This window comes from Mytilus edulis, chromosome 11, assembly GCF_963676685.1.
Source record: "Mytilus edulis chromosome 11, xbMytEdul2.2, whole genome shotgun sequence".
NCBI lineage: Eukaryota > Metazoa > Mollusca > Bivalvia > Mytilida > Mytilidae > Mytilus > Mytilus edulis.
The window spans coordinates 1,927,406-1,946,601 of NC_092354.1; the positions used below are offsets into that span (position 1 = coordinate 1,927,406).

A 19,196-nucleotide genomic window follows, 5' to 3' on the forward strand; every position below is an offset into this window, starting at 1 on the left:
ACCCATTTGAAAACACCTGGAATCATCCCTGTCACGTAACTTTAACCTTGATCACTGATCCATGAAATGAGGTGGAGGTCAGGTGAACCCTATCTGACGGACACGTAGACGTTGCAAGGAACCCATATACCAAATATAGTTATCCTTTTACTCATAAGTGAGAAATTCACAATACAAAAAAATCATATTTTTTTTCAAGCAGTCGCTGAACCATGCAAATGAGGTCAAGGACAATGGACATATGACAGATGGAAACTTCCTAACATAAGGTATCTGCATACAAAGTATGAAGCATCCAGGTCTTCTACCTTCTGAAATATAAAGTTTTATACAAATAGTTTACGCATGTTACGCCGCCGCTGGATAGTAATACCTATGTCTCACTCTGCGACTTTCGTCACAGGCGAGACAAAAATGGAACATATATCCGGAGTTAAAAGTCAGTAATATGAAAATAGTCTATTTACAACAGATCTCTCAAATTATGTATATTATTTGTACATGTAAGCACTTCTCCCCAACTCTGATTTTTAAAACATGGTTGATATACATATTTTATCAACTTATTTACTGTATAACATATTTTGTTTAGATATGGGGTTCTGTCCCTTCAAATATCTTCCAACTGTTAAAATTGCATTCTAATCAATCAGCTGCAAAGGAAACTGAAGTTACAATCCAGAACTCCTTGTTTCAATTATGTATCAATGACTTTGAAACACCAGACCTTTTTATCCAAGAATCAATACGCTTTGTAAACCTTCCTTTATGTACATTCTTACAAAAGTCTTTTTATCCAAGAATCAATACGCTTTGTAAACCTTCCTTTATGTACATTCTTACAAAAGTCTTTTTATCCAAGAATCAATACGCTTTGTAAACCTTCCTTTATGTACATTCTTACAAAAGTCTTTTTATCCAAGAATCAATACGCTTTGTAAACCTTCCTTTATGTACATTCTTACAAGAGTCTTTTTATCCAAGAATCAATACGCTTTGTAAACCTTCCTTTATGTACATTCTTACAAAAGTCTTTTTATCCAAGAATCAATACGCTTTGTAAACCTTCCTTTATGTACATTCTTACAAACGTCTTTTTATCCAAGAATCAATACGCTTTGTAAACCTTCCTTTATGTACATTCTTACAAAAGTTTCATTTTAATCTAACAGCCAAGGGTAGTGAAGGTATCTGGAAACCATAAGTTTTGGACAAGGGACAAAAAGACTGAGACAAAACAATAAACAGCTGCGCCATGAGCGCATGATACGCCCGATGTCTTGTATGGAAGTTTTATGCAATAATCATAAATAGTTTCTGAGAAAGTTTCAAGCAATAACCATATATTGTTTTTGAGACACGGCGGGACATGTGAAACCCCCAACCTTGTTTTTTTTTACAAAAAACTAAATATCACTAAAATTAAATTTTGAATCAAAACCAAAAAGTATAAAGATCTTTAGATTAATATAACAAAGAAGTGTGTCAAGTTTTAAGCAATAATCATACACTATTTTTGAGATACGGCGCGACATGTAAAAAAAACCTCCCCTGTTTAACAAAATACTCAATAACTCCAAAATAAAGTTTTGAATCATCACCAAAAAGTATACAGATCTTTAGATTAATATAACAAAGAAGTGTGTAAAGATTTAAGCAATAATCATAAATTGTTTTTGAGATACGGCACAACATGTAAAAAAAAAAAGTATACAGATATTAAGATTAATATAACTAAGAAGTTTTAAGCCATAATCAAGAATCGTTTTTGAGATACGGTGCGACATGTGAAAAAAACACACCCCTGTTTTAGTTACAAAGTGCCGTAACTCAAAAAGTTTTAATTTTATTTTCACCAAAAAGTATACAGATCATTTGACCATCATAAGAAACAACTATGTTAAGTTTCATGAAATTTGGATAAGTCGTTCTCAAGTTACGGTGCGATATGTTTACGCCGGACAGACAGACGGACAGACAAACAGACGGACGGACAGACAGATGGACGGACGGACACCGGACATTTGTATACCATAATACGTCCCGTCAATATTTAGATGGGCGTATAATAACTATATATATGCTCCATTTTGCACACCAATGAGCATAAACAAACTTCTGATTTTTTGGATTTCAATTTTTTTGCTGCTCTCAACAACGGAAACTCTTTCAATTTTATACTTAACCAAAGCTGGCCAATAACAGTCAAACCAGTTTTACTACATTTAACTGTGTCATGCCATTTTCTGATCTTTCAAATGACCATATCTCTCCTTAGTTGATCTCCGTTTTGCCATCAGCAACATATTTAAATTTGAAAAGAATTGGTAGAACATCCTGTACTTTTACATATTATTGTCAATAACAAGTGTGGAAACAGACTAGCGTGAAAAGTATCCAGCATTCTGAGCAATAGTCAGATAATCTCCCCTTTTTTACAAAATACTCAATAAATCAAAATAAAATTTTGAGTCATCACCAAAAAGTATACAGATCTTTAGATTAATATAACAAAGAGGTGTGTAAAGTTTTAAGCAATAATCATAAATTGTTTTTGAGATACGGCGCAACATGTAAAAAAAACCTCCCCCTTTTTTACAAAATACTCAATAACTCAAAAATGAAATTTTGAATCATCACCAAAAAGTATACAGATAATGAGATTAATGTAACTAAGAAATGTGTAAAGTTTTAAGCAATAATCAAGAATCGTTTTTGAGATAGGGTGCGACATGTGAAAAAGAATCACACCACTGTTTTAGTTACAAAGTGCCGTAACTCAAAAAGTTTAAATCTTATTTTTACCAAAAAGTATACAGATCATTTGACCATCATAAGAAACAACTCTATTAAGTTTCATGAAATTTAAATAAGGAGTTCTCAAGTTATGGTGCGACATGTTTACGCCGGACAGACGGACGGACTCCGGACATTTGTATACCATAATACGTCAAAATTTTGACTGGCGTATAAAAAATACGAGACATCCAACAGATGAGAACACAGATTTTAAACATTTGTCTTTCACATATGCCAACATGTATATTAGGCAACAAGCTTGGAATTGTCAACTTACATTGTTAACTGACAAAAATTACTACAATGACATTGAAAACTACAGGCAACTGTTTTATTGTAATTTCTTTGTACCAAATCTGTTTTGTCTCTTATAATCTGTGAATATCTTTTAAAGTAAGACAAGACTATTTACCTTAAGGAAGTCCATCAATTCTTCCTTCTTCCTTTTTCTCTCTTCATCATCATATTTTCCTATTTTTACCAGATCATAAGGAGTCTTACCCTGAAATACAATCAAATAATCTTTCATTAATTATACACATATATATCTTTTATTTCAAAAACTGTAAAACATTAAGTAATAGGTAACTGTTGAATAAATAAGTAATTGTTGCATTAATGTTACCTAGAATATAATTCAAAACGATAAATAATAGGTAAATTATTGCACTAATGTTACCTATATAACATGTATAATGCAATAAATAATAGATAACTGTTGCATCAATTTTATCTATACAATGCAGAATAGTCTTATTTATACTTGACCTAAAAACCAGTGAACCTAAACCAACAACAAATATGAAGTAACATTATAAAGAGATCAATGAATAATGTTTGATATTTTACTGTTAACATGGTTAAAGAAATGATTGCAGTATGTAAAATATTTAATTAAAACCAAACAAACTACAAGAAATAAAGCTATCTTTATGATAATTCAAAATCTGTCTGGAAACTACAGTTAATTTTGTCTGTGTCATTAACTTGTAATAAGTAACAACAGAGTGTTAGGGATTTTACTAACTCTACATATTTGGAACATATGAAATATCTCATATTACTGGTACAACTGTTATATTAAAATACATTCTGAAAAATACAGCTGGGATTGTTTCTTTATTCATACATATCTCTGATTATTTCAGAGATAATCATGTTTATGTGCGACTCCTAAAACATATGTGCTCAAACCATATGTCTGTTATTCTTGCTTGCTCTATATTCACGAGTTTAATAGCACATGAGTAAAAGGCTGACATGTGTTACTGTGTTATTATTCGTATTTTGTGTTCAATTCAGAGTAATATTATTATAGTACATACTTTATTTACAACAACTATGACACATGAGTAAAAGGCTGACATACGTTACTCTGGAGTGTAATTTTTCGTGATTTTTGTTCGATTCACATGGATGATGCGAGTCCATATCATTATTCTAGTAAGTGCTTTATTTACAACAACTATGACACATGAGTAAAAGGCTGACATACGTTACTCTGGAGTGTAATTTTTCGTGATTTTTGTTCGATTCACATGGATGATGAGAGTCCATATCATTATTCTAGTAAGTGCTTTATTTACAACAACTATGACACATGAGTAAAAGGCTGACATACGTTACTCTGGAGTGTAATTTTTCGTGATTTTTGTTCGATTCACATGGATGATGAGAGTCCATATTATTATTCTAGTAAGTGCTTTATTTACAACAACTATGACACATGAGTAAAATGCTGACATATGTTACTGTGGTGAGTCATTATTCGTGATTTTTGTTTGATTCACATGGATGATGACAGTCCATATTATTATTCTAGTACGTGCTTTATTGACAACAACTATGACACATGAGTAAAAAGCTTACATATCGTGATTTTTGTTCTATTCACATTGACAATGAGAGTATTATTAATATAGTACTTGCTTTATGACAACCACTATGACACATGAGTAAAAGGCTGACACATGTTACTGCAGAGTGTCATTTTTCGTGCTTTGTGTTCGATTCACATAAATAATAATATTATTATTCAATTATGTGCTTTATTGACAACTAATATCACAAATGAGTAAAAGGCTGACATATGTTACTGTGGAGTGTCATTATTCGTGGTATATGTTCAATTCACATGGATAATGAGAGTATTATTATTCTATAAAGTGCTTCATTGACAACCACTAAGACACACAAGTAAAAGGCTAACATATGTTACTGCGGAGTGTCACTTTTCTTGTTTGTGCTCTTTTCAATATCATAATATTAATGACACATGAAGAAAACTGTAATATATGTTGCTATGGAGTATCATTTTTCTTGTTTGTGCTCTATTTACAAGCAAAATGACACCTGCATTATAAAAGGCTGAAATATGTGGGTAACACTGTTGTTTTATACTTTTTATATTGGCTAATAGATTAATTAGTGAATGCTTGGTATCAAGTGTGTTGGTAAAGTATGATAAGATTGTAGTTGTGTTGGTAGTGTATGATGTGTTGCTGGAGTAGGATTAGATCATAGCTTTGTTAGTAGTGTATAATTGGTGTAACGTATTTTGGTTGAATGTGATTAGATGGTAGTTATGATGGTAAGGTTTGATTGGATGGTTGATGTGCTGGTGGTGTAGGATGTGTAATTGGATTGCTGAAGGGTGTGCTGGTACAGTATGATGAGATGGTTGTTGTGTCAGTAGTATATGATTGATGTAGGGTGTGTTGTTGGAGTATGATGGGATGGTAGTTGTGTCAGTAGTACATGATTGGTGTTAGGTGTGTTGGTGGAGTATGATGAGATGGTAGTTGTGTCAGTAATGTAGGATTGGTGTTAGGTTTGTTGGTGGAGTATGATGAGATGGTTGTTGTGTCAGTAGTGTATGATTGGTGGTAGGTGTGTTGGTGGAGTATGATGAGATGGTAGTTGTGTCAGTAGTATATGATTGGTGTTAGGTGTGTTGGCAGAGTATGATGAGATGGTAGTTGTGTCAGTAGTGTATGATTGGTGTAAGGTTTGTTGGTGGAGTATGATGAGATGGTAGTTGTATCACTAGTGTATAATTGGTGGTAGGTGTGTTGGTGGAGTAAATGAGATTGTAGTTGTGTCAGTAGTGTATGATTGGTGGTAGGTGTGTTGGTAGAGTATGATGAGATGGTTGTTGTGTCAGTAGTGTAGGATTGGTGTTAGGTGTGTTGGTAGAGTATGATGAGATGGTAGTTGTGTCAGTAGTGTAGGATTGGTGTTAAGTGTGTTGGCAGAGTATGATGAGATGGTTGTTGTGTCAGTAGTGTAGGATTGGTGTTAGGTGTGTTGGTGGAGTATGATGAGATGGTAGTTGTGTCTGTAGTGTAGGATTGGTGTTAGGTGTGTTGGAGGAGTATGATGTGATGGTAGTTGTGTCAGTAGTGTAGGATTGGTGTTAAGTGTGTTGGCAGAGTATGATGAGATTATAGTTGTGTCAGTAGTGTATGATTGGTGTAAGGTTTGTTGGTGGAGTATGATGAGATGGTAGTTGTGTCAGTAGTGTATGATTGGTAGTAGGTGTGTTGGTAGAGTATGATGAGATGGAAGTTGTGTGAATAGTGTAGTATTGGTGTTAAGTGTGTTGGCAGAGTATGATGAGATGGTATATGTGTCAGTAATGTAGGATTGGTGTTAGGTGTATTGGCAGAGTATGATGAGATGGTAGTTGTGTCAGTAGTGTATGATTGGTGTAAGGTTTGTTGGTAGAGTATGATGAGATGGTAGTTGTGTCAGTAGTGTATGATTGGTGGTAGGTGTGTTGGTGGAGTATGATGAGATGGTAGTTGTGTCAGTAGTGTATGATTGGTGGTAGGTGTGTTGGTAGAGTATGATGAGATGGTTGTTGTGTCAGTAGTGTAGGATTGGTGTTAGGTGTGTTGGTAGAGTATGATGAGATGGTAGTTGTGTGAGTAGTGTAGGATTGGTGTTAAGTGTGTTGGCAGAGTATGATGAGATGGTAGTTGTGTCAGTAGTGTAGGATTGGTGTTAGGTGTGTTGACAGAGTATGATGAGATGGTAGTTGTGTCAGTAGTGTAGGATTGGTGTTAAGTGTGTTGATGGAGTGTGATGAGATGGAAGTTGTGTCAGTAGTGTATGATGGGTGGTATGTGTGTTGGTGGAGTATGATGAGATGGTAGTTGTGTCAGTAGTGTATGATTGGTATTAGGTGTGTTGTCGGAGTATTATTAGATGGTAGTTGTGTCAGTAGTGTAGGATTGGTGTTAGGTGTGTTGGTGGAGTATGATGAGATGTTAGTTGTGTCAGTAGTGTAGGATTGGTGTTAGGTGTGTTGGTGGAGTATTATTAGATGGTAGTTGTGTCAGTAGTGTAGGATTGGTGTTAGGTGTGTTGGTGGAGTATGATGAGATGGTAGTTGTGTCAGTAGTGTAGGATTGGTGTAAGGTTTGTTGGTGGAGTATGATGAGATGGTAGTTGTATCAGTAGTGTATGATTGGGGGTATGTGTGTTGGAGTATGATGAGATGGTAGTTGTGTCAGTAGTGTAGGATTGGTGTTAGGTGTGTTGGTGCAGTATGATGAGATTGTAGTTGTGTCAGTAGTGTAGGATTGGTGTAAGGTGTGTTGCTGCAGTATGATGAGATGGTAGTTGTGTCAGTAGTGTAGGATTGGTGTTAGGTGTGTTGGCAGAGTATGATGAGATGGTAGTTGTGTCAGTAGTGTAGGATTGGTGTTAGGTGTCTTGGCAGAGTATGATGAGATGGTAGTTGTGTTAGTAATGTAGGATTGGTGTTAGGTGTGTTGGTGATGTATGATGAGATGATAGTCGTGTCAGTAATGAAGAATTGATGTTAGGTGGGTTTGTGGAGTATGATAAGATGGTAGTTGTCAGTAGTGTAGGATTGGTGTAGGGTGTGTTGGTGGAGTATGATGAGATGGTAGTTATGTCAGTAGTATATGATTGAAGTAGAGTGTGTTGGCAGAGTATGATGAGATGGTAGTTGTATCAGTAGTGTAGGATTGGTGTTAGGTGGGTTTGTGGAGTATGATAAGATGGTAGGTGTGTCAGTAGTATATGAATGATGTAGAGTGTGTTGGTGGAATGTGATTAGATGGTAGTTGTGTCAGTAGTGTATGATTGATGTAGGGTGTGTTGGTGGAATGTGATTAGATGGTAGTTGTGTCAGTAGTGTAGGATTGGTGTTAGGTGGGTTTGTGGAGTATGATAAGATGGTAGTTGTGTCAGTAGTATATGAATGATGTAGAGTGTGTTGGTGGAATGGGATTAGATGGTAGTTGTGTCAGTAGTGTAGGATTGGTGTTGGGTGTGTTTGTGGAGTATGATGAGATGGTAGTTGTGTCAGTAGTATATGAATGATGTAGAGTGTGTTGGTGGAATGTGATTAGATGGTAGTTGTGTCAGTAGTGTATGATTGATGTAGTGTGTGTTGGTAGAGTATGATTTGATGGTAGTTGTGTCAGTAGTTTATGATTGATATAGGGTGTGTTGGTAGATTATGATGAGATGGTAGTTGTGTCAGTAGTATATGATTGATGTAGGGTGTGTTGGTGGAGTATGATGAGATGGTAGTTGTGTCAGTAGTATTTGATTGATGTAGGGTGTGTTGTTGGAGTATGATGAGATGGTAGTTGTGTCAGTAGTTTACGATTGGTATAGGGTGTGTTCTTCCATACAACAAATATAGTTGACCTATTGCTTATAGTTTAAGAAAAACAGACCATAACCCAAAAACTTATCACTGAGCAATGAACCCTGAAAATGAGGTCAAGGTCAAATAAAACCTATGCGACTGACATATTGATCATAAAATATTTCCATACACCAAATATAGTTGACCTATTGTATATACATTGTGTAGTATTAGAAGAAAAGACCAAAACTCAAAAACTTAACTTATGGTTCATTTTTTTATATAAACAAGGCAGTTTGTTTTCTCGTTTGAATTGTTTTACATTGTCTTATTTGGGCCTTTCATAGCTGACTATACAGTATGGGCTTTGCTCATTGTTGAAGGCCGTACGGTTAATGTCTGTATCATTTTGGTCTCTTGTGGACAGTTGTTTCATTGGCAATCATACCACATATTCTTTTTTATATTTGACCATTCAACCATGAAAATGTGGTCAAGGTCAGTTGACACCTGCCAGCTAGACATGTATACTTTACAATCATTCCATACACTAAATACAGTAGACCTATTGCATACAGTATAAGAAAAACAGACCAAAACACAAACACTTAATTATAACCACTGAACCATGAAAATGAGGTCGATGTCAGATGACACCTGCCAGTTGGACATGTACAGCCCTTGGATGGTGTAAACTTCCCAAAAAAACGTGTATGGTGTAATGGTGTAAGGTGTATGGTGCAATGGTGTAAGGTGTATGGTGCTATGGTGTATGGTGTAAGGGGAATGGTGTAATGGTGTATGAGGAATGGTGTGATCGTGTAACGTGCAATCGGGAATGGTGTGAATGAATGGTGTACGACATTTCATTGGTGGAAATCGAAGTTCTTTTTATTTTATTTTTTCGGATTGTAAACATAAACAATAATAATAATCTTAATTAATATTTTTCCAGAGTAGCAAATTACTATACCCGGTAGTCTAAATATATATTATAGATAAGAATACGAAAAAATTTATTTTTAATGTGTTTATTAAAGTAATTATTTTATTTTTTCATATTCTTATTTATAGAGAACAATGGCTATAAAGATTGGACAGTTGTTATCACTTGCAGCTATCATAAATTAAAATAAATGATTTTTTTTAAGTAGAAGCCGTATACAGAGGTTATCCGCGCATAGGAACATTATTTTTATATCATGGGTTATCAACATCATTTTTAACGTTGTTTCGTTCCCCATTTTTGACAGGCTCTTCATAAATATTCCTTCGTAATTCACGTTTGTTTGCCTTGGATTCACGATTCTGTTTTCCAGAAAATGTTCAAAGGAAATTGTACACTGTACAGTGTTACATGTATTGCACATAAGGTGTTGTATAACTATGAACAATCTCGTCAATTGTGTTAGATTTATCATTATAAATTATAAATGATACCGTGAACGTTCGAAAAAATACTTATGCGAACAGGAATGAAATATTTGCCACTTGAAATTTAGCTACCAACAAAATCAACCAACCGACATAATATACTACATGTAACAGTATACTTTTCCAAGAAGAGAACTTCTCATTATAAAGTCATGAAAGTATCTCTCATGTCAGTCACTTTGTTGAGGGATGTACTACTGGGTTAGTTTTATAAACCTTATCGCTATTTGTCTGCCATTAATAGACATGTAAAATTTCCCGTAAAATTTTGATGTCATAAAACAAAATATATGACGCCACCATGGAAAAGTGATTGTTATATGCATAAACAGTTCAAGCAGCCAGTTCAGCCAGGATTAGTGATATGGTGAATCTTACAAAATATCCTGAACCACTGGGTTTAAATGAGCACACCTCAGCAAGCATGACTTATTTATGCGCAGATCCACCAATCAAACAATAGCCAAAATGAATTAACGTCATACCCATCCATGTTCAGAAGTTTGAAATACAGATACAGATACTGACTTCAGTGACCGTTTTATATTACGAAAACAGAAAAGAATCAAAATATTGCTGATTTGCTATGCTGCTATATAGATTTACATAATAGACATGATTAAGTGCTTATATGGTTAGTTTTGGTTGACATGTTTAAATAATTTTATTATGAGTCAGCATGGTCAGCCTGAGGTTTCAAATCACTGAAATTTTGTTTCGAGACAATATTTTGAATAAAAAAAGACATGCCAACAATCAACAAAATTTATATAATGGCAATCCATTCTGACATCAAAATATTGCTGATTTACTATGCTGCTATATCATTTTGTATATATTGATTTACATAATTTATGCAGTCTTCACGACGAGTGGCAGCCCAGGCAGCCCAGGCTGGTAAAATTGCTCTCGGGCCTGTAAAAATTAGACCTACAGGCCAACAGAATCTAACTAAAAATTTTCAAAAATTGAGCTGCGGGCCTGTAGATTTAGCAGTTCAGCTTGAAGACTGCATAATAAAGAGCGAATATGGTCAGTTTTAAAATATAATTTTATTATTTGAGTCAGCTTGAGGTATCAAATTACTGAAATTTTGTTGACTCCTTAAAATAATTTTACTATATGAGTCAGCTTGAGGTATCAAATCACTGAAATTTTGTTTACGTGTTAAACGAATTTTATTATATGAGTCAGCTTCAGCATTGTTGAGGTATCAAATCACTGAAATTTTGTTGACGCGTTAAAATAATTTTATCACATGAGTCAGCTTGAGGTATCAAATCACTGAAATTTTGTTTACGTGTTAAACTAATTTAATTATATGAGTCAGCTTCAGCATTGTTGAGGTATCAAATCACTGAAATTTTGTTGACGCGTTAAAATAATTTTATCATATAAGTCAGCTTGAGGTATCAAATCACTGAAATTTTGTTTACGTGTTAAACTAATTTAATTATATGAGTCAGCTTCAGCATTGTTGAGGTATCAAATCACTGAAATTTTGTTGACGCCTTAAAATAATTTTATTATATGAGTCAGCTTGAGGTATCAAATCACTGAAATTTTGTTGACGTGTAAAAATAATTTTATTATATGAGTCAGCTTCAGCATTGTCATGATTGTTCAGGTATCAAATCACTGAAATTTTGTTGACACGTTAAAATAATTTTATCATATAAGTCAACTTGAGGTATCAAATCACTGAAATTTTGTTGACGCATTAAAATAATTTTATTATATGAGTCAGCTTGAGCATTGTTGAGGTATAAAATCACTAAAATTTTGTTGACGAGTTAAAATAATTTTATTATATGAGTCAGCTTGAGGTATCAAATCACTGAAATTTTGTTGACGTGTTAAAATAATTTTATTATATGAGTCAGCTTGAGGTATCAAATCACTGAAATTATGTTGACACGTTAAAATAATTTTATTATATGAGTCAGCTTGAGGTATCAAATCACTGAAATTATGTTGACACGTTAAAATAATTTTATTATATGAGTCAGCTTGAGGTATCAAATCACTGAAATTATGTTGACATGTTAAAATAATTTTATTATATGAGTCAGCTTGAGGTATCAAATCACTGAAATTTTGTTGCAAGACACTATTTTAAATAAAAAGAGGATATGCTGGCAATCTAAATGATTGGAATAAATTTGTGTTGACATTGTGTTGCAATGTTACTGTCGACTCATTTGTATAATGCAGTGCATTCTGATATCAAAATATTGCTGATTTACTATGTACTGTGCAGCTATATATATAGATTTACATAATAAAATGTAAATATGGTCAGTTTTGGTTAATGCATTGATATAATTTTATTATGCAAGTCAGCTTGAGGTATCAAATCACTGAAATTTTGTTGCGAGACACTTTTTTGGATAAAAAGAGAACATGCTGGCAATCTAGATTGACTGAGATAAAAATTGAAAATTATTTATTAAAAGAATCAAATTTTAAAACCAGACAAATAATTTCAAAATTAAGGGTTAGTGACCATAACCTAGAGGTTGAAATGGGAAGATATAAAAATGTACCCAGACATCAAAGGTTATGTAAACTTTGTAATAAAATTGATGATAAATACCATTTTTTTCTATATTGCAAACTAAACTCAACTTTAATAGATTGCTTATTTTTAAAGATTAATAATATAAATTCTGATTTTACAAATTATCAACCACTTTTAAAGCTAAAACAACTTTTAAATCCTAAATCTGAGCTTTTGACAGAAATTGGTGACTTTATAAAGCAATCTTTAGAATTGCGAAAATGAGGTCCATGTCCATCAAAGGTTACATTAATTACCATTTATAACTATGTTTTTTTTTATGTTTATATTTGTAATTCTTCACTGTCTGTATTAAATGTTGTATTTGTGTTTGCTTGACCCATATGGGTGTATTTTGCAAATAAAATTATTATTATTATTATTGAAATAAACCTGTTAAATAAATGCGTGCAAATGTAATCAAAAGCTGAGTGGAAATGTAAAACATTTTAATTCCCAAATGTGTGCAAACGTAGTGCGCCCATTAAAAGGAGATGTGGTACTATATATATATATATATTATATGTGTAGTATATGATTGCTAATGAGACCACTCTCCACATGCAAGAGACCAAAGTAAGTTAGCTATTAAAGGACCCGAGATGAGCATATTATCCTGTCTGACAAAAAGGATTCAATTATTTAGTCATGACACAAGATCTTAAGTATTTATAACATACTTCTGGAATATTTGCTGCTGCACAATAAGGGAGGCAACATATAACGTGCAATGGGGATTTCAAACTTATAAGACGAAAACATACCGACAATGCCAGACAAAATAAAACGAAAAACACCAGAGTTCTTTGAAATGTCAAAATTGCCTTATTTTGAGCAGGGACTTTCTATACCAAGTCCTTGTTTTGAGGAACTTCGTGTAACGCAAAGTAGTAGAAGTAGTACCAACATGGTACAATTAAATAGCTGGTGGTATAATTTTATTGTCGATTTCATGTTTGTAGTAAACAATATATACATGAAGATTAAGCATTATAATGGCCATGATAAAATAAAATATACTGGGAGTTTTGTACTGTGTCATTCAGTCAAGGTTCCCCCTTTCTTTTTCACTTGTGTTAAAGAGGTGTGATTCGTACTATAAAATTCCGGACTAATAAGAACAATATAAACATCGATCACATTTTAGGCGAAGAAAATATTTAAGAAATACATAATATAGGAGCAAGAAATACAAACTCCCATGCTTTCAACGCATTTCAACACAGATTATGTGTAATGAGGATAAATGAATCGGGTATTTTCTACAGTTCATTACTAAAGAAAATATCAATACATATGTTTGTATATCATGTATATAGTTGTCCATTTGTCTATCACAACTCCTTTCCCGGTTTATTTTCACATGTAGGCTAAACGCATTAAAGATACAAGTTTGAAAAATTGTTTTATATAATTTCACTCATTCAAGAAACGTTTTACTGCATGCATGAATGAATTTAAATTAGATATATATATTTAATCGTTTTGGCTTTGACAGAGTTTAAACACTAACATATTTATCTCAGTACCTGATGGTCACATGAGCATGATGATAGTCCATCAAACATATACAATATACAAGGTTGTCGGGTAAAGAAGTTGGATATCAAACTTGGAAAAACAACCTGAGGCGAATTCCACACGGATATGTATTTTCTATTCAACAATATTCTAATTCTCTTTATTTTCATTTAAACTTGGCTAATACATTTTCTGGCACATACAATAACCAGGTGCTCCGCAGGGCGCAGCTTTATACGACCGCAGAGGTCGAACCCTGAACAGTTGGGGCAAGTATGGACAAAACATTCAAGCGTGATACAGCTCTGAATTTGGATTGTGATAAAATTTTTGACATTATATGTTTTTTTTTTTTACACAAAACAAATGTCAAGATTTTACAAATCAATTAAAGATTTCTTCAAACTTTTTAAATCTAAAATTAAATAGTTGACACAACATAGGTTTCTGACACAGAATGAATGTGGTCTAATGAACTTAAAAGTTTTTTTTTTGCCTTTGAGCAATTCACTATGCTGTTGAATATTAATCCTCTTAAAAAAATGTTTGAAGAAATTTTCTTTTTATTTATGAAATCTGAAATGAGAAAAATTTAAACCCCCCCCCCTTTTTTTTCACATCCCTGTTTCCCTTTTTCCAAAACTGATATCAATTCAAATTTCTAATGGAGTTTGCAACAATAACTACTCTTTTAAATACATCATAAGATATTAAAATGTAAAATAAAGCGCTTGTTATCACTGAATGGTAAAGATTGGTTGGTAGTAAAAGTGAATATACATTGTTTATTGTATAAAACAATAAAAAAAACTTCATCAGCAACATTTTATATTGGCAAATTTCCAATGAAGTTATTTACATAAAGTTATTGGCAAATAAAAATAGAAAATGACATCATAGTTATGTCTGGCAAATGTCCAACATACATTATCTAAAAACATTTTAGATAAGATAAGGAAAAAAAGCTTCATCAGCAACATTTTATATTGGCAAATTTCCAATGAAGTTATTTACATAAAGTTATTGGCAAATAAAAATAGAAAATGACATCATAGTCATGTCTGGTAAATTTCCAACATATATTATCAACTACTATTCTATACAAAGAAAGATAACTCCAATTGAAAATTAATTGCTATTGCACAATATTGTGCAATTAGATATTTCTTGCTATTGTGCAATACTGTGCAATTGAAAATTTCTTGCTATTGCACAATACTTGATATGGAATCCTGATTTGGACCAACTTGAAAACTGGGCCCATAATCAAAAATCAAAGTACATATTTAGATAAAGCATATCAAATAATGAAATCAAACAAAGTTTAATTTTGGACCCCGATTTGGACCAACTTGAAAACTGGGCCAATAATAAAAAATCTAAGTACATTTTTAGATTCAGCATATCAAAGAACCCCAAGGATTCAATTTTTGTTAAAATCAAACTAAGTTTAATTTTGGACCCTTTGGACCTTAATGTAGACCAATTTGAAAACGGGACCAAAAATTAAGAATCTACATACACAGTTAGATTCGGCATATCAAAGAACCCCAATTATTCAATTTTTGATAAAATCAAACAAAGTTTAAATCTGGACCCTTTGGGCCCTTTATTCCTAAACTGTTGGGACCAAAACTCCCAAAATCAATACCAACCTTCCTTTTATGGTCATAAACCTTGTGTTTAAATTTCATAGATTTCTATTTACTTAAACTAAAGTTATTGTGCGAAAACCAAGAATAATGCTTATTTGGGCCCTTTTTTGGCCCCTAATTCCTAAACTATTGGAACCAAAACTCCCAAAATCAATCCCAACCTTTCTTTTGTGGTCATAAACCTTATGTCAAAATTTCATAGATTTCTATTTACTAAAACTAAAGTTATGGTGTGAAAACCAAAAAAAATGCTTATTTGGGTCCCTTTCTGGCCCCTAATTCCTAAACTGTTGGGACCTAAACTCCCAAAATCAATACCAACCTTCCTTTTGTGGTCATAAACATTGTGTTTAAATTTCATTGATTTCTATTTACTTAAACTAAAGTTATTGTGCGAAAACCAAGAATAATGCTTATTTGGGCCCTTTTTTGGCCCCTAATTCTTAAACTGTTGGAACCAAAACTCCCAAAATCAATCCCAACCTTTCTTTTGTGGTCATAAACCTTATGTCAAAATTTCATAGATTTCTATTTACTTAAACTAAAGTTATAGTGCGAAAACCAAGAAAATGCTTATTTGGGCCCTTTTAGGCCCCTAATTCCTAAAATGTTGGGACTAAAACTCCCAAAATCAATCCCAACCTTCCTTTTCTGGTCATAAACCTTGTGTTAAAATTTCATAGATTTCTATTCACTTTTACTAAAGTTAGAGTGCGAAAACTAAAAGTATTCGGACGACGACGACGACGACGACGCCGACGACGCCGACGACGCCAACGTGATAGCAATATACGACGAAAAATTTTTCAAATTTTGCGGTCGTATAAAAATAAACATACGATAAAATTGAGAATGAAAACGGGGAATGTGTAAAAGAGACAACAAAACAACCAAAGAGCAGACAACAGCCAAATGATTGATCTAATATAAACTATACCACAAGACCACAAGATACCCTTTGCATATATTTACATACTTAATATATTCTATGGAATTTATTTCTGCACAAAAACGAATTCAGAAAGTTAACTAACTTGTTGAATTCCTATGTTAGTGCAAAATTTGATCAATTGATTGTTGATTGCCTAACGTCCAGTGGCAAACATTTCATGCATATTTAGGACGAATATTATTTTAAAAAAAATATGGGAGGGTTGGGATCCCGCTAACATGTTTAACCCTACCACATTATTTATGGATGTGGCTGTCCCAAGTCAGGAGCCTGTAATTCAGTGGGTGTCGTTTGTTTATGTGTTATATATTTGTTTTTTGTTCATTTTTTTTATACAAATAAGGCCGTGAGTTTTCTCGTTTGAATTGTTTTACATTGTCATATCGGGGCCTTTTGTAGCTGACTATGCGGTATGGGATTTTCTCATTGTTGAAGGCCGTACGGTGACATACAATTGTTAATGTCTGTGTCATTTTGGTCTCTTGTGGACAGTTTTCTCATTGGCAATCATACCACATCTTCTTTTTTATATCATTGAGTAATACTTGTGACATATTTAAATGTTTCATATCATTTGGTAAAATATCTAAAGTCAACTTTGCCTATGTAGATAGAATGAAACCGAAAGAAAAAAAGTTTAGCTGAAGCGTGCTCCTTATTAGTATTTAGTGCAAAAAAAACAACGTTTGTGAACTGTTTAAGACAGAGTGGACTCCTTAGCAGCCGAGTGTTTAGACGCACCCGGCTGGGAAATCGATGTGCTTTATATCTTGTTCCTTTGCAAGACTTGTCATTGTCTCATTCATTCATATTCTTTAGTACAGGGCATATTATTTCTCCGCTAACAGTCAACAAGTCTACTTTATACCTGACACGCAATAGTATTTTCAAATTTCTTTAATTTAATACCAAGATAAATAAAAACCACCTATATTAATTTGATACTCAATATGCTTCCTTGCATATAAACATATTCTCATTCGGTCAATAAAATATGAAATTGATATACAGAACATTCAGAAATGTGAATGTTATAAAAATGTTGTTATATCAGAGATAGGTATTTAACGCCATTATAAAAAATGAGCCGTTAATATACATGTTGATTTGTAATACCCGGAAATGTCAAGGTATAACACTACCTATATCATTGTATATAGCCAAACAGAATGGGTCATACATGTAAATGTGAAAGAAATTCGTAAAGCATGACCATTCATGATTTAAGTGAGGTTCTAATATGTGCTACAGTACAATATATTTACAAGCAGTATTTTTAATTGATTGAAGGAAGTGTAAAATTAAGTCCGAAGAACTTTACTATATTTGTTATGTCAGAGAAGAAGGCAATTGAAAATAAATAATGTCCATTGCCATGAAATATTGTCTCCTAAGTGGACAGCATTTTACAGCGACAGTTATGAAATATGGTCCATCTACAGAACAAACTGTTGTAGTAAATGTTATTAAATTGTGTCCTTTAAGGAAAATAATACTGTACAGCATCTGTTACTTATTTGAGTTTGAATTATGCATGTATATAATTATATTAAGAGATATAAATGTTAAGATAAGGATGGTATGAGTGCCAATGAGACAACTCTATGTCAAAATAACAATTAATTAAAGTTTGCAATTAAAAGTTAAAATGTGTCCAGTAATAACAAGGCAATGGATATCATGTAATACTTAAATCCCATCAAAAGATGCCCTGGTGGACACAATGTCCTCGATCTGAAAAAATGTCCCCCCTGGACAATATTATGGTAGTGAATAATGTTTTTGTTCATGGACTCTTTTTCATACTTAAGGACATATTTTCATAGGAAATTGTGTCCAGGACACATTTAAATAAGTAGATATTGTCCATGGGCAGTATTTACTATGAAAATGTGTCCAGTGTCCAGACAAAAAATATAAAAAAAAAAAAAAAATTAAAAAGTTTAACATAAAAAATCTGCCGACCGAGTCCCTGAGGTAATTTTTTAGATATTTAAAACCGAACTTAGAGAGATATTTTTAATTTTCATAACATAATGCGGGCATGCACGTGTCATCGATTACACACCTACTCAGCCGTGAATTACACAATCAACAACATTGATTAGGATATCCTTATTGCTTATGACTATAATGGTATGAGAACAACGTTTAAATAAAATAGAATAATACATGTTCAACAATGTTTCTGAATTGTTCCATGTTATTAAATACATTAAGGATAGTGCATTTTAGTGATTATGGAGACTGAGACAAAATATATAATAATTGACATTTTGTATTGATTTAAATTGAATAAATTTTAATTACAAAGTTGCTTTATATATAATAGTTCAAGAAAAAACACAACACTATCTTTAGAATGATTTTTTTCTTGTTCAAAGAAATATATTCTAAAAATCGAATTCTAATTGTCTAGATAGCAAACCATGATCGCACACAAATCATCATCTAAGTTAAATGCTTCCCTTTTTTCGTTTGTTGAATTAATTTTGTATTTTATTTTTTTTGTTTCAGTTCTCTTAATATTCCTTTATTTATTTTTGTGTCTTATCCAATTTGTACTTGAACAAATTAAATTTGTTTAACTAAACTAAATTGTGACTTTTTGTCCTGTGACTTTCTGTCCTACATTCGTTTATTGAA

At 32.8% G+C, this 19,196-nt stretch overlaps 1 protein-coding gene across 1 annotated transcript in view; it reads right to left on the reverse strand.

Annotated features, from left to right (window-relative positions):
* LOC139493887 (uncharacterized) overlaps positions 1–19,196 on the reverse strand; it is a 452,812-nt gene that overhangs the window by 49,968 nt on the left and 383,648 nt on the right. The window contains exon 10 of the mRNA XM_071282052.1: positions 3,212–3,301. Coding sequence (XP_071138153.1) covers positions 3,212–3,301 — 90 coding nt within the window. The remainder of the gene's footprint in view (positions 1–3,211; positions 3,302–19,196) is intronic.